This window comes from Prorops nasuta, unplaced genomic scaffold, assembly GCF_024137725.1.
Source record: "Prorops nasuta isolate Cenicafe-Biocafe unplaced genomic scaffold, Cenicafe_Pnas_1.2 PNAS00002, whole genome shotgun sequence".
NCBI lineage: Eukaryota > Metazoa > Arthropoda > Insecta > Hymenoptera > Bethylidae > Prorops > Prorops nasuta.
This window is the reverse complement of record NW_027116799.1, coordinates 11419596-11434478: the sequence shown is the minus strand read 5'-3', so window position 1 is coordinate 11434478 and position 14883 is coordinate 11419596. Positions and strand designations below refer to the sequence as shown.

General features: G+C 30.8%; 4 protein-coding genes and 1 long non-coding RNA gene across 8 annotated transcripts; 3 read left to right on the top strand and 2 right to left on the bottom strand.

Moving 5' to 3' along the window:
- Positions 1–1783: 1783 nt before the first annotated feature.
- Positions 1784–2938, bottom strand: LOC136780434 (uncharacterized). The gene is made up of 3 exons (XR_010823759.1): positions 2566–2938; positions 2324–2475; positions 1784–2225 (listed from the first exon to the last, which is right to left on the bottom strand). It is a non-coding gene; the product is annotated as an uncharacterized lncRNA (long non-coding RNA).
- Positions 2939–4841: 1903 nt separating this feature from the next.
- LOC136778333 (ras-related protein Rab-18-B-like) lies at positions 4842–7158 on the top strand. 2 transcript variants are annotated; one of them, XM_066735085.1, is made up of 4 exons: positions 4842–5064; positions 5137–5254; positions 5324–5641; positions 5726–7158. In XM_066735085.1, exons 1-4 carry the CDS (start codon positions 4997–4999, stop codon positions 5879–5881), a joined length of 660 nt encoding a protein of 219 aa, XP_066591182.1. In that variant the 5' UTR covers positions 4842–4996; the 3' UTR covers positions 5882–7158. The 2 variants fall into 2 exon arrangements, with proteins under 2 accessions (XP_066591182.1, XP_066591190.1); XM_066735093.1 differs by having other exon boundaries at positions 4845–5064; positions 5157–5254.
- Positions 6810–8401, top strand: LOC136778321 (uncharacterized). 2 transcript variants are annotated; one of them, XM_066735075.1, is made up of 5 exons: positions 6810–6941; positions 7214–7435; positions 7530–7987; positions 8061–8209; positions 8279–8401. In XM_066735075.1, the coding sequence occupies exons 2-5, from the start codon at positions 7258–7260 to the stop codon at positions 8391–8393; spliced, it is 900 nt and encodes a 299-aa protein (XP_066591172.1). In that variant the 5' UTR covers positions 6810–6941; positions 7214–7257; the 3' UTR covers positions 8394–8401. The 2 variants fall into 2 exon arrangements, with proteins under 2 accessions (XP_066591172.1, XP_066591168.1); XM_066735071.1 differs by having other exon boundaries at positions 8061–8395.
- A 40-nt stretch (positions 8402–8441) lies between these two features.
- LOC136778311 (protein RCC2 homolog) lies at positions 8442–11910 on the bottom strand. 2 transcript variants are annotated; one of them, XM_066735049.1, is made up of 5 exons: positions 11556–11910; positions 11076–11316; positions 10909–11007; positions 9965–10812; positions 8442–9889 (listed from the first exon to the last, which is right to left on the bottom strand). In XM_066735049.1, the coding sequence occupies exons 1-5, from the start codon at positions 11754–11756 to the stop codon at positions 9719–9721; spliced, it is 1560 nt and encodes a 519-aa protein (XP_066591146.1). In that variant the 5' UTR covers positions 11757–11910; the 3' UTR covers positions 8442–9718. The 2 variants fall into 2 exon arrangements, with proteins under 2 accessions (XP_066591146.1, XP_066591155.1); XM_066735058.1 differs by lacking the exon at positions 10909–11007 and having other exon boundaries at positions 8444–9889; positions 11556–11901.
- Positions 11911–12444: 534 nt separating this feature from the next.
- On the top strand, positions 12445–14428 carry LOC136781134 (uncharacterized). Its single transcript, XM_066739876.1, has 5 exons — positions 12445–13061; positions 13160–13258; positions 13359–13418; positions 13606–13975; positions 14080–14428. Exons 1-5 carry the CDS (start codon positions 12968–12970, stop codon positions 14426–14428), a joined length of 972 nt encoding a protein of 323 aa, XP_066595973.1. The 5' UTR covers positions 12445–12967.
- Positions 14429–14883: the final 455 nt, after the last annotated feature.

Sequence of the window (14883 nt, the reverse complement as noted above, 5' to 3'; positions counted from 1 at the left end):
CAACTCCATACCAAAGTTACTAGATAAATCCGCCCAAAAATGGTATGCTGAAGTAACTGTTACTTTAGTCACTAGCGGCGTTAGTGTTCCATGTTTAACATAATACGTCCCTCTTTCTCTTGTAACCCCTCATCATCACTCGTATTTGGTTTGTTTGTGTTGTGTGAAATATCAGGTTCTCATCGTATTTATTATTGAGATAATTAGCCTTTTATAAATTTTATTTTTCTAGAGAATTCATATGATCTCTTTTATTTTAATCAAATTAATCGTTTTAAATTTACTTTTAGCGTTTCTTCAGTCTGGCTCGAGGCATCAATGGTTCAAATGATCATCCTGATGCGGTTGTTTTTGGCAATTTATTTAATTTGATGTCAACCTACTCCCTTGTTAAACCTTGTAAAGGTTCAAATGTGAGTGGTGGAGACATTTTAAATTCTCTTGTAAAAGCTACAAAGCCAAATATTATTAATCAAGGAAAGCATGAATATGCATTGTTACTTGAAGAAATAATAGAAAAAGGATTAGATAATAATATGGATGAAATACACAAAAATCTTCCATATGAACAAGCTTCTTCAAGTCAAACAAACATATCTGTAACCAATAATAATATGGATGAGATTAATGCATACATGGCAGGCTACGTAGCTCATAAATGTAAAAAATGGACATCCTGCTCAGAGTGCCTACAATCAATTATATTATCGGACAATAATATAATTGATAGCAAGGATAAAAACTCGAATCTTATATCTAACTTGAGTAGAGGAAAGCTGGTATATCCTTCCAGAACTTTATCTACTCTATTAAAGCAGATTGAAAATGTAATCTTACAAACTTGTAAGAATTATAATATCGAGGCGGATACATTTTTTCACATTCTGTACAAATTAAAGGAATTACAACTAATGCTAGTAGGTTGCAACAGCCATAAATATATGTTAACGAAGAAAATTGTTAATTTTTACATAATTATGAGGGCGAATTTTATATCCAAAAGAAGCAATAAAAAAATGCAAGAAATAAAAAAAAACACCCAAAGAGCAAGAAAACTTGCCAAATTATAGATATGTATATACATGTTATAAAATATATATTTTTATATTAATGATGTTTTTTTTGCACCTGCAATGACTATAATTTACGCCTAATAAATGCATATATATATATATAAGAAAATAACGTATTAACATGCATATATTTAACAACATACTACATTTATTAATTAAACATGATTATATATTGATTCTTTTATATTTATGAACATAATTGATTATTACAGATGTCAAACCATCTTTTCAATATTTAAATTTCACATAAGTGATTTAAATTTATTTTTTGTTCATATTTATATTAATCATTCATTTTATAATTTTAATTAAGAAATTTGTATATAATTAGAGGTACAATATATTTCCTATTTAATTTGATTAGGTAAAGTGTGGATGAGGGGGAATAGGGAAGGGGGTTGATGGGTAAACATGCAACACAAGCGCCGCTTGTGGCCAAAATGCTAAATATCTCCCATGACAGTTTTTGGCACGTTCTCACACCACGGAGTTGGACCTCCTTATGCATTCTTCATGCAGCTGACGATTACGTTCGTGATCCGTGGGGATGCTTACGTTCAGTGATCTGATGCGGGTTAGGGTTAGACCCAGTTGCAGAGCTGCAACTTTCGAGAAAACCCTAGATGGATCCGAGGCTAGTGAGGAGGCTTCCGCGAATGGATCTGATCGGATCTGGGTTAAAGGGAATTAAGGTAGGACGCGCGCGTACTCAGACGTGATCGAAATTCAAAACAGCATTGGTAAAATTTCAATAAGCAAATAAAGGTAAACGTAGTTATAAACTTTTATTATTAACAGTGAAGTGTCAGGTGAGCAAATGCCAATAGTGAGTAAAATGTGCAACTTAACCTCTGTATTTTTTATTAATTTATTAAAAAAACTTATAAGTGATGAACTTTTGTTAAAATCATGTTGTGTTATAAATATGTATAAAAAACATGTATTTTAATTTTAATCTATTATTGTGTAACGTATGGTGTATAAAAATAATTGAAAATATATATTTTAAATTAAATTTATGTTGTTGATATTTTGTCAAGAATAACACATAATTAACTTTTATATTAATAAGAAGGAGCTATATTCTTGAGTCGTAAAGTCCATTGGAGCTTGCAAGTCAACTACGGTTCCCAAACTTACAGCAATAAGATTCTACGAATAAAAAAGATGCAATTCATTGTTAAAATAGATAATCGTTAACTCAGATTTTTTTGCAGAAACCTAATATCAATAGTGGCAAGCTTTCGTACCTATTTCCAATTGATGATGCTGGAACAGAATCTCTGAGTGCTCTTGACAGCTCTACTGCCACAAGTCCAAGAAACAGCTATTTACGTAAATCTGTCCAATGCCATGCAATACATTTTTCAGAAGCCAGTCTGCTATTATCCAACTAATGTTTCTACGCAATATAATTAATTTCTTGTTAAGTTTCAAATATACTATATACATTAAGAGGAAAAAGCCAATATATTAAAATCCATTTACTTACACCACATCTCATTACGTAACCATGAGTCAATATTTTTGAATGTTGATAGAACAGCTTAGAGTTGCAAAATCACAATATGTGCCTGTGAATAATGTTGCCGGGTCCTTGGTCTTTCGCAGTATCCTAATTGATTTAGTTTTTCAAAAAAATTTTCCACATTATCAGGTATATTTGTTTATTCTTGGTCTCAAATTAGTCATAGAACTTTTCTTTAGCGCGCTATAAGGCCTAATTTTTAATATTATTATGACTAACAAATTTTTAAGTATTTATAATTTTTATGAAAATTATTTTTTATAATTTTGAGAAACCGAGTTTGTAGCGCGCTTTAGTACAGTCAAAAGAGTAAATTTAATCTCTACAAAAAAGTTCATATTCCTAATAGTTTGGAAAATAAACTTGAATGAGTGTTTGAGTCGTTCAATGCTTCCCCTTAAGGCATTTAAACAAGGATAGCCTATCATACATATCCTATACTCTTTCCAGTCACTCAGTCCAGGCGGGGAAACCATGGGGAAGTATGGTTCCTAAACGCATCAAAAAAATCTTGCAGGCCATTAGTGGCGGCAGATATAAAACGGGAGATGCCTAGCTGCCTTCCTAAAAATTTTTGGTTTTCGTCCACCTCAGAAACGCGGGACAATGGTACGGCTCTATTTCTCAACCGATTTCAATGTTTTTGGGCTTGTTGGAATCGTTAGGTCTGGCACCTCGTCATAAAGAAGCCCGATTTTTCGATTTATTTTGCGTTTAAATATTATTAATGCGAATTTTTAAACAATTTTATTTTTTTACGTTTTTTAGAAAATACGGCTTTATTTATGACGAAAGGCGAGTCCTAACGATTCCAATAAGCCCAAAAACATTGAAATCGGTTGAAAAATAGCGCTGGACAATTCTCCCTCGTTTTTCGTTCCGTAATGTTGGCTACAGAGGGCTTGAGGGATCCCCTTCCCGTTAACGGGATCCCTCACGCGTACTTTGCCGACAGTACAAGTCAATAAACATTTCGTTTAATAAAAGTCAAATGCGAAGCAAATTGCAAAAACGGGCTTCTTTATGACAAGGTGCCAATTCTAACGAGTCAATCGAGCTTAAAAAAACTCAAATCGGATGAAGAATAACGCTGTACCACTGTCCCGCGTTCTTGAAGTGGAAATGACCAAAAGTAACCTCTCTTCAAAAACGCGGCACAATGGTACAGCGTTATTTTTCAACTAATTTGAGTGATTTTAAGTTCGTTTGACTCGTTAGGACTGGCACATTGTCCTACAAAGGCACGATTGTTCAATTTGCTTCGCATTTGAATTTTATTAAACTAATTGTTTATTGACTTGAACTGTCGATAAAGTAGGCGTGAGGGATCCCGTTAACGGGATCCCTCACACTTGCTTTACCGACAGTTCAAGTCAATAAACAATTCGTTTAATAAAAGTCAAATGCGAAGCAAATTGAACAATCGGGCGTTTGCTGGACAATGTGCCAGTCAGTGCCAGTCCTAACGAGTCAAACGAACTTATAAACACTCAAATTAGTTGAAAAATAACGCTGTACTATTGTGCCGCGTTCTTGAAGGGAGGTTACTTTTGGTTATTTCCACTTCAAGAACGCGGGACAGTGGTACAGCGTTATTCTTCATCCGATTTGAGTTTTTTTAAGCTCGATTGACTCGTTAGAATTGGCACCATGTCATAAAGAAGCCCGTTTTTGCAATTTGCTTCGCATTTTACTTTTATTAAACGAATTGTTTATTGACTTGTACTGTCGGTAAAGCACGCGTGAGGGATCCCGTTAATGGCCAATTGTTCTTCAGATACCTTATATCCATAACTTTCAAAGCTTTCTGACATTTTTCTCCAAAATAATTTTTGCAAAATATTTTTTTTATTTAAATATACAAACTTTTCTTTCATCTCGCTAATTAATAATAAAGTTGTACTTCTGTCCCAACAAAACCTTGCTTCCCTTACTTCGGTATTAATTTCTTCCATCTGAAAAAAATAAGAGTTTTACTTAAACTTACTAACTACACTATAAATAGGTTAATTACCTTTTTTTGCAATAATTATTTGCACAACTTCAAATTAAATTTAGTACTCCTATTTCTCAGTTCTCTATCAAAATCCGATCCGATCTGCGTGTATCGAAAGCTTTTCTTAATCCGATTACCTTAGTGCCTTTTCGTTGACTACTAGTGGCGTCACTGTCACTAGTGTAATCCGATCTCAAAATCCGATTTACGATCATCGTAAACGTCCTGTGTCACCCCCCGTCACCCTGTTTCTCCCATCATGGCTTCATGACGTTTTGTTTTTTGAGAATTGAAAAGATTAATGATGACTTTTTGGTAAGTTATAAATGTAGAACACAATTTTGTCCAAAGGGTTGCTTATTTTCACGCGAAGGCATTAAGTATTAATATACATCAGTTATGGATGAAGAAGTACTGACAATATTAAAAATCTTGATCATCGGAGAGTCAAACGTAGGAAAATCAAGGTATAACCATTTTATTTAAAATGTAGTTTTAAATTTGAATCAAAGATTTATTATTACTCATTGTTTATGTAGTATACTCCTACGATTTACAGAAGATGAATTTAATGAAAATATGCAAAGTACAGTTGGCATGGATTATAAAACTAAACATATTACAATTGATAGCAATAATATCAAACTGGCAATTTGGGTTAGAAAAATTCTTAATTGAATATAATAATTTTTTACAATTATATAAATGTACATTATTCGCTCATAGGATACTGCGGGTCAAGAACGTTTTCGTACTTTAACACCTAGCTACTACAGGGATGGTCAGGGTGCTATCTTAATGTATGATGTCACTGATAGAAATACTTTTTTCAAACTAGAAGCATGGCTCAATGAATTAAATACCTATTGTAATAAAACAGATATTGTTAAAATGGTAGTTGGTAATAAAATAGATTTACCTAATAGAGAAGTTAGTACTGAGCAGGGATTAGAATTTGCAAGAAGGCATCAAACTCTTTATATAGAAAGTAGTGCCAAGACAGCAGATGGAGTTAAATGTTGTTTCGAAGAGCTTGTTCAAAAAGTAATTATTTTATATATTACCTTTTTTAATTGATAACAATTTTGTATCAAATTTTCACAATAATAAATGTATGAATATTTGCAGATACTTCAAACACCTGGTCTTTGGGAAACGCATTCTTTACAATCCTATAATATTAGTAATTTAAGTGGGACACGAAATCGCATGGGAAAACGGGGAATACAATTAGTGGATGATTATCCATCACAAAATGCTTACTCTACTTGTAGCTACTGTTAACTTATGTTACTAAATAAGTCTATTAACTATATTATTAAGAAATATCTATTCATCTAACCTTATGAAAAAACAAGGTAATGATACAAATTTAATATGGTTTGAAGTTATATTACAAGAAATGTTATATTTATTCATTTTCAATAGTTTGCAGATACAGTAACTGAATTTGTACATAACTGATAACTTTTAACCATTTGCCAAATTTGTTTGTATTTAGTCCTTTTTAAGTAGAAGCTTTTTTTTCTCATGAAATTTGCTAGTTCCTTCAATGTAAATACATTGATAAAATAATTTTTCAAAACTATTAAACTTTAATATTAATTAAAAAAATGTAGACTTCATCTTTATTCATATAACATGGTATTCTGAAAATTTCAGAATGGTCAAATATCTCATAAATTATGCCCTTTAAAGGAAGGTTACCTATCAAATATGTAGGACTTAAGGCTGGTTGTTCCACCTACTGACAAACGTCTGGATAAATTTATCCGTTTGGTAAAACTTGAAATTGAATAGAATTTACTACAGTTTGTAATTTTTACCAAGCAGAAAAATTTTACCAATAGGTGGAACAACCGGCCCTTAGATCAACATATTTACTTACTGACTATACCAGTTTAATCATGAGTTGCATCACAGAGGTGAAGTAAATATCACCTTAAATTTAAAATATAGAAATCTATATTCTTTTTACAAATGTTAATTGTAGGTTCTTCTACACAGAGCTTTTTATAATGCTATAGTATAAATACTCTACTATTTATAAAATAACCAAGTATTTGTAAGAAATTTGAATTTTAAATAATATGCGTGTAATTGAGAATGGGTACATCTTCCTATGGTATTTGTATTTACTATTTGAGCCACAAATCCACACCTGAGGATAATTAAGCTTATATATTTCATAAATGCTTAGCTAAATGGTATATTCAAAGTGATGGTAAAGCTTTTGGAAGAACTGTAAAAAATAAGAAACAAGTTCCCATTTATAAAATTTAAAGTGGTCTTTATACTTGATTTTGTGATTGCCATTAGCAACATGCTGTATATGTAAAAACTGGTAAATATGTAAAACATGGTTGTTAAGAAGCATGTTTATTTATAAAAATACATATTTATAGATCCCTACAATATAAGTCCTGCACACAATTCTTAAAATTTATAAATTAAAATTGCTTTTATGTGTGCACATTCATTCCGTATACAATATTAAAATATCACAGATTTTCTATGTATGAATATTTAATAAAAAATTAAAAAATAAGTTTTGAATGAAATTATATAACTAAATGTTTTTATTGTTTTATAATTGGTTTTAAATTGTCATACCAGATATGATCATAACGGTATACTTAGCAACATAATTTTCTATAACTATGGCTGTTTCATGCATTAAAATTGATACACAAATTCGGAATTTATTGGAAAAAAGAATTCTTGAATGTAAAAGTACAAGATTTCAAAAGAAATATTGTCTAAATGACACTGAGATGCAACACGTCATTAACCAAGGAACATTCAGTCAAAAAGTTTTGAATCTTCTAAAGCAAAAAGGTAAATTGTACCTATATTTTAATAATGAGAAATTGAGAGTGTGTGTATGATATTTATTTTTTTAATTATAACTACTATCATTTTATTCAAATAGGTATAAACAATTGTACCATTATGAAAACTATGAAATATGGTTTTAATTGTCTTAATCTTGCTGATCTTCAATATTTTGAAGATTTCATAATTATGTCTGAGTTAATAAAAATAAAAGAAGGATTGATGGAAGATTACTCAAATGAATTAATATTAAATCTTAGGCCTATTGGCTTCAGTTGCTCGGAATGCTGGCATATTGTTATCAGTGGAATATTGAATCAGGATCAACATACTTTATTGAAATTATTTATTAGTGGTATTGATATACCAAGGATACTGAATTGGTGTATTCCTAAAATAAAACCATCTAAAAGTGTATTACAAATATTAACCAATATAGGTATAGACGAAGAATCTTTACGAATAACGATAAAATATGGTATTGATGATGAAATAGTACAAATTATAAAAGATTTGGGGTATAATGTGCAAGAAGAACTATTGAATATTGAGCAGGTTCTTACATAAAGTTACATAGTAAATAATCTCAATGTTAATCATATTTTTAATAACTGATGTTTCAAGATAGAATGTCAAGTGTAATTCTAATATGAAGTCGAATGTAAGCTGCAAAAGTACACACTACACTAAAAATCTCACATCGCTCACAGATAGTACACAAAAACGACATTCATTAAATTTAGATGAATCAATGATAACTCATTATCAATTTGTAAAGTACGTATTCTATATAAAAATTAATTTTCTTGTAAAAAATAATTTATATACATCTTTTCACACATTTAGGGAGAATTTAATCGAATCTTTAACATGGTCATTGAAGAGAACTTTAAACTACAATCCATCAAGCCCCTTACATTATTTGACCCAGCAATTATTACAATGGAGATACAATTTGTAACATCATTGTTTATAGAAATCAATTAAATTAAACAATTCATAAAAAAATTGGTTTATTCAATAGTTACCTTGTACAAGTTTCACAAGTTAGATATTTGTGTTCTTAATCACGCAATAATATTACATGGAACGGAATGAACAAGTGTTTGACACCAATATAAAAGATGTTCAAAACACACTCTGGCAGTGATTCTCTCTAATAAAAAGTTAATTTAAATATAATATATCAAAGACTTTGTGTGTATCGTCATATGATTTTCATAAATAATACAGTTGAAAAAGAGTGAATGCGTCAGAAATACAAAATTAAAAATTGTTCAAACGTATTAATTTTCATAAAAACTAATAATACGGACAATTTTCGATATACATAGTCAACAGAAGTTCTTATTACCCGTGAATATACAATTACTATTTAAAACGTAATACATGGTAATTTACAATGTTAAAGTAAAACTTCATAATTAATGAAAAAAGCTTGACACGCAGCCAGAGAACCATAAGTAGTATGATAAACAATGCTGGTTTCTACAAGACATTATTTTTCAAAAGTAGACGTTAAAAACAATAATTATTTGAAAAAATGAATATATATTACAATAAATTGTTCATTTTTGCAAAATAATACTAATGATTATATAACATTTATCCACTATCATCATTTGATCTAACTGAATTTCGAAATTCAGAAGCTCTCTTCTTAAACTGTATTTATGCTTCTATACTTAAAATATAAAAATAATCCCCGCATTTGCAATGATTCAGGTACTACTGCTGTAAACCAATGGTACTATGAGTTGCTAATCGAGGTTTACCATTAAAATCAAAATACCGGCAACTAATAATTATAAAACTCTCTTTGCAGTCTCCAGCACTCTTCCTCATACAAATAATTACTTATTAAAATAATTACTTCTATTCTGATTATTGTTACAATAAACTGTTATAAAATAACAACATATCAAAATATATTTTCGCATCTCTCTGTTTAGTTTATATCTTGAGCTACTATAAACAGAACAAGATTACTATGATGTGCCTTTCATTCACTATTAAGTAGAATTGGAAGTATAAAGTAGGATAAAATTAAATCTATTTCGTGTACGAATTTTTTCTTGTGACCTACACAGGGACTTGTGAATGTTTTATTAACCTCATTACTGTATTAAAACCTGCTAAGCTTAAGATTAAAAGAATGCATAACTCATAATGTATTTGTGATGATAATCGAATCGATCTCATTGGATATTTTAAACGCCTAATTAACGGTTTTAGGACCATTTGAAAAAAATGTATTATGTGAAAAAAAAGTACGTATCTAATAAATTAAACCGAATATACTTTGAGCTTATTAATTTTGGCTTTTTCTTCTTCAGATTCATCTCTACAGATCATAAGCGTATGTGACAAACCGCATGTTACTGCAGTAATATAAAGGCCTTCTACAGCTTTTACTTCCATTGGGGTTGTGGATGATTTTCTCATTTCTCCAAATCCCTGCAATAGTTATGAACTACATTTAGAAACACGTTCTTATTTGTAAACTAAAATATATTCTTTCAGTTATTTTACCAATTCGCCAAAAGTTGGACTTGACCCCCAAGCAATGACAGATTCATCCGCAGCAACGACGACACTTGTATTTGAAACTCCGACGCATCTGATCTCCCATCCAGATAAATCTTGGATAGGCTTTGGATACATATTTGCTTCTCCAGTACGCTTAGTCTGTCCAAACATTAGCGCTGTTCCATGTACACTGATCACAATGCTGTAAGTACTACCGCAGTAAACGGATTTAACTCCACGTGTTGGTGGTTCCAAAAATTTAATTAAACGTGGTACTAGTTCATCTCGTTGTTCGTTGTGACCTAATCGGCCAATACCACCAAATCCCCAGGAGAACGCTCGATTTTTACTATCAATGGCAACAGTATGGTAATAACCACAACTAAAATCCGTAATTTCAACACGATCTAAAGGCGTTATATGACCATCCTTAGCTCGTTCAACATATAAAACAATTCGTTTAGGCACTTTTTCAAAGTGAAATGCCATTTTTGTATTTGTTATAAAATATTTTCCATCTGTATTGTGACCTAATGCACCATGCTCAGGGCTTCCAAAAGAATGTAATCCCCCTTTGATATCTAAGATCATTGAAAAATCTGCACCGCATCCAATCTTCACTATAGGTGGTCCAGTGTACTTTACTTTAGATGCAGACACAATGCAAGGGTCTGTTTTTCCTACACCACATTGACCAAGTTTATTGTCTCCAGCAGCAAAAACAATTCCTCTACTGGTTAAAAACAATGTATGATTTCGTCCACAAGTAGCTGCAATAACTGTATGACCTTTTAGGGCTTCCACTTCTGTTGGATCATCCCGACGCTTTATATCCCCCACACCTAATTGACCTATACCAATAAATGTTTTCAATACAATTATATTACATGGAAAATTTAGCAGATTACATTTATTTTTTATGAAAGCTATTAATAAATAATATCGACTAGTTAAAGAGAATAGCTTTACTCGAGAAATGTTATATCCAGAGTGATGATTCTTGTATTCAAACATATTGTACAGATCATGGGTAGTGTAAACATCATCTTTAACAAATTATATTGACTTATTTTATGATTATTAACAAGTACTGGTTTACCATTGTACTAATTACCTTTGTCATTTCTACCAAAAGCTAAGCACCTGTTGTCCTCTGTAACTAGGATGCTATGAGAAGCAGCTGGTCCTGATGCTACCAGCCTAACTCGTATTCCATTTAAGTTTTTGAAGGTGTGAGGTGTCCAAAGACTACGACCTATATTTACTTTCATTCCTTTTGGAGGAGCTTTACGACCAGCCATGTCCCAATTTGTCAGTCCACACATAAGCAGTGTTCCTGGCTTTCCCCAACCACCCTGCAAATACAATATACCATGAAATATAAGCTGTTAAATAAATTTACTAACAAGAAAGACGAATAATAATAATCAGTAGCATCATATTATTAAGAAGAGTAACCGACATTTCATATTTTTGTAGATGCCTATTTACTTTACTAAACAAATATCTTACCACATTCTAGTTCTTATTATAGTGTTTACTGATTGTGGTAAAAACAGTGAAAAAAGAACGAAAAAGAAAATGGTAATATCACCTCTGGAGGAGGAAGCTCGGGTATAGAGGAGACATCGGTAAGGTCATCTTCGGCAGCGTCCTCACCGTCGACATTCGAGCCGGTCTCGGCGTCTTCGACCTCTGATTCGTGTTCGCTTGAAATATCCTCCTCGTCATATTCTACCTTCCTCGATTTCGGACGATTCTTCTTGCTTGGAGAATTCTTGCGTTTTGCTGACATTTCGCTTTATTATCTGTCTTCAATATTGTTTGAAAATAAAGTTTACGTGAGCGTATCCTAATGACATTTATCGCTGTAATGGCTAGTAATGGCGCTGAGACCTTCCGAAGCAATTCTCGACAAATGGACAACAAAAACGCAGCCACCTGGTGCTCAAAAATCATAATAAAACTATGCTCATTGCTCCAACGATAAATGCAAAAAAGCAAACTTTATAGGTGTATGGAAAGACGAGGTACGGAAATAACCTGACGAAGAAAATGTGATATGGCTATTTGCAAAGTGATTTTAGCCCAGATTTCAGTTTAGTTCTAACCAAAATTTTTTGTTAATGAAATTCTTTAAGTACAAATTTAAAATAGATTTAAAGTTAACGTAACCCGAGTGTTTATATTTTAAAAAAGTGCTAATCTATACTTTAGGGCGATTAAGCGATTATCATAAGTATTTCTTTTAGCTGCATTTTCCATAATTTCAGTAATTTCCTGTATGACATTATTTTTTTCATTTATGATATGCTAATAGCTAGTTGATGCCGCGAAAAACTGAAAACCATAAGCATAAACTGTAACGAGTACAGCTAATAATAACTCAATTATCTCAGATAAAATGTTCATATTTTTATAGGTTATCTGTAATACAGTTTGAATAATTCAGCAGCCTCCGCACACAGTGGCACACAGTTTACGTAACAACGTTACGTTACAGGGTGCTTTCCATTTACATGAAGGGTGCATCAAGAAGCACAGCTGTTCAGTGAGCGCTTACTGAGCGCTCACAAGTAGCCGATTGGTGAGCGCTAAGCGATATACTGGCTGCGTTTCTAGCACCTAGCGCTACACGAGCGCTCTGCTCAAGGTTGCCAACTCGGACACACGAGCATATAAAAGCGCTCTAATAAGCAGCGTGCTATAGTATATGCAGCTATGTACATATACATATGTATGTATGTACATACTATAGTATAGGGTGCATTGGTGCATACGGTGCATGCATGCATACTTATCCTCAACTATATGCAAATAAGCAATAATATATTTTGCATTATAAACAATTGTAAAATGTGTAGGATAGGAGCTACATAAAATTTTATTATAAGTATGAAAATATTACAAATAAATTATTGTAGAATATAGTGAAGTAAATTTAAAAAATTTTACTTTTAATTTCTAAAGCATATTATTAGGAAATTTGTGTTGTATACATATAACATGTCGGAAGAGGTTTTCAAAATCACTTATGATTATGAGGATAATTATTATGAGGTTGAAGGCGATGAAAACTTCCATTTTAAATTACAATCAGGTATATGTTTGTATATAACAAATCCTCTTATTTCTTATTTCTAGCGAAATTGTATAAAAAACATGATATGCAAAATCAATAAAAATTTTTTATTTCAGAATCTGATTTTAGAAGAAAGTTTTTTGAAATTGAATTGAATAAAAATCAGGAAATAGTACATGTCGAAGAAGAGCAGTATGAAAGTAATGATAAGCATGGTAAATAAAATAAATTTTATTTGAAATGAATTTAACATATTCATTAATTTTGTGATAGTTTTTGCATAAACGTAATAATAAAATATATCCAAATTTGCAGGTTTTGATGAGTCTTATGAAATAGGTGATATTTCTGATGAATGTGACAATAAAGAAAATGGTAAATTAGAGTACTTATTTAAATCTTTAATGTAATTTTACAATAACATTTAATTGCATTTATTACTGCAATCTCATACAAATTCGAAAAGGTTTTTCTATAACATATTTACATTAAACATTTATAGTAACAATTTTTTACAAAACAATAACTGGTGTAGATTAAATATTCATTATTTTTATTAAAGATGGAAAATTTATTTGGGATTTGAAAAGTACCAAATTTTTACTAAATAAATACGAAGAAAGGAGGCATAGATTTAGAAATCCCAAACAGAAAAAGTCTTTACTTTGGAAAGAAATACAAAAGGAGTTTGAAACAGCTGGATTTAAGGATAGTAATTCAGAAAGACTCGATAGAAAAATGAGAAATTTAAAGATAAGATTTAAGGCTCTAAAAAACGAAAAACATAAAACAGGAAGAGGCAGGCCATCGTGGATATGGTTTAATCAGATGTATAACATCTTTTATAACGATAAATCTGTAACTTTCGATAGAGGGATATCTTCAATGACTGATTTTATTGATAAGCCAGTAGATTGTAGCATATCCTGCAGGTTACCTTCGATATCATCTTTTTATTCTTTTAATTTAAATTATTATTAACGTTTTTTTTAATATGTCGATGTATCTTCTGAGTCATATAATTCTTTTTTAATAGTGAATTAGATAGCTCCTTATCAAATGAAATTTTGCCAAACTCAGAAGACATAGAAAAAGATTTGAGCTCAAACGCCAGCACTACTAATGATAAATATAGTAAATTATCCAAACAAAGATCTGTGGCAATACAAATAGAGAAGGAGAAATTAGAAACTCTGAAAAGTATTCGCAGTAGTATTATTTCCAATAGTCTTAACCAAAGCAGCTTAAACAGTACTCTAGAAAATCAAACAAGAAGAACAGCTGCAATGGAGGAAAGAAACAAAGTCTTAAAAAGAAAGAATGAATTATTGGAACGTAAAAACGATTTACTATGCAAACTAATTGAATCACAAACTAGAAACTAATTAAATAGTTATTGTTAAATCTTTTCAATAATTACAAGTAATTGGTATGTTAATTTTATACGAAAACGTATTTTGTTACATTTTAATGTAGGCTTCTTCATTTAAAATGTAAACTCATTATTTATTACAGGTTGGTATTCTTTGCAGTTTGACGAAAGTAATTTTCAGTAGACCAACTAAATGTGATTTCTATTAAACATCATGGTGTTTAAAAATAGCTTATTTATGTTTTATGAATTAGTTTAATCCAAAAACATATGTTTTTTAATATATCTGTACGTTAATTATAACTAACAGTTATTATACTTTAATATTTTATTTGCATCCCTATAAGTAGCATTAATGTTTAACTTTATAGAATCACTTAGTAATGATCTTACTACTTAAAATTAGTTTAGTTTTTAAAGAATTTAATATATTTTATGTTTGTTGTATTAAATGGATATCGATCATTA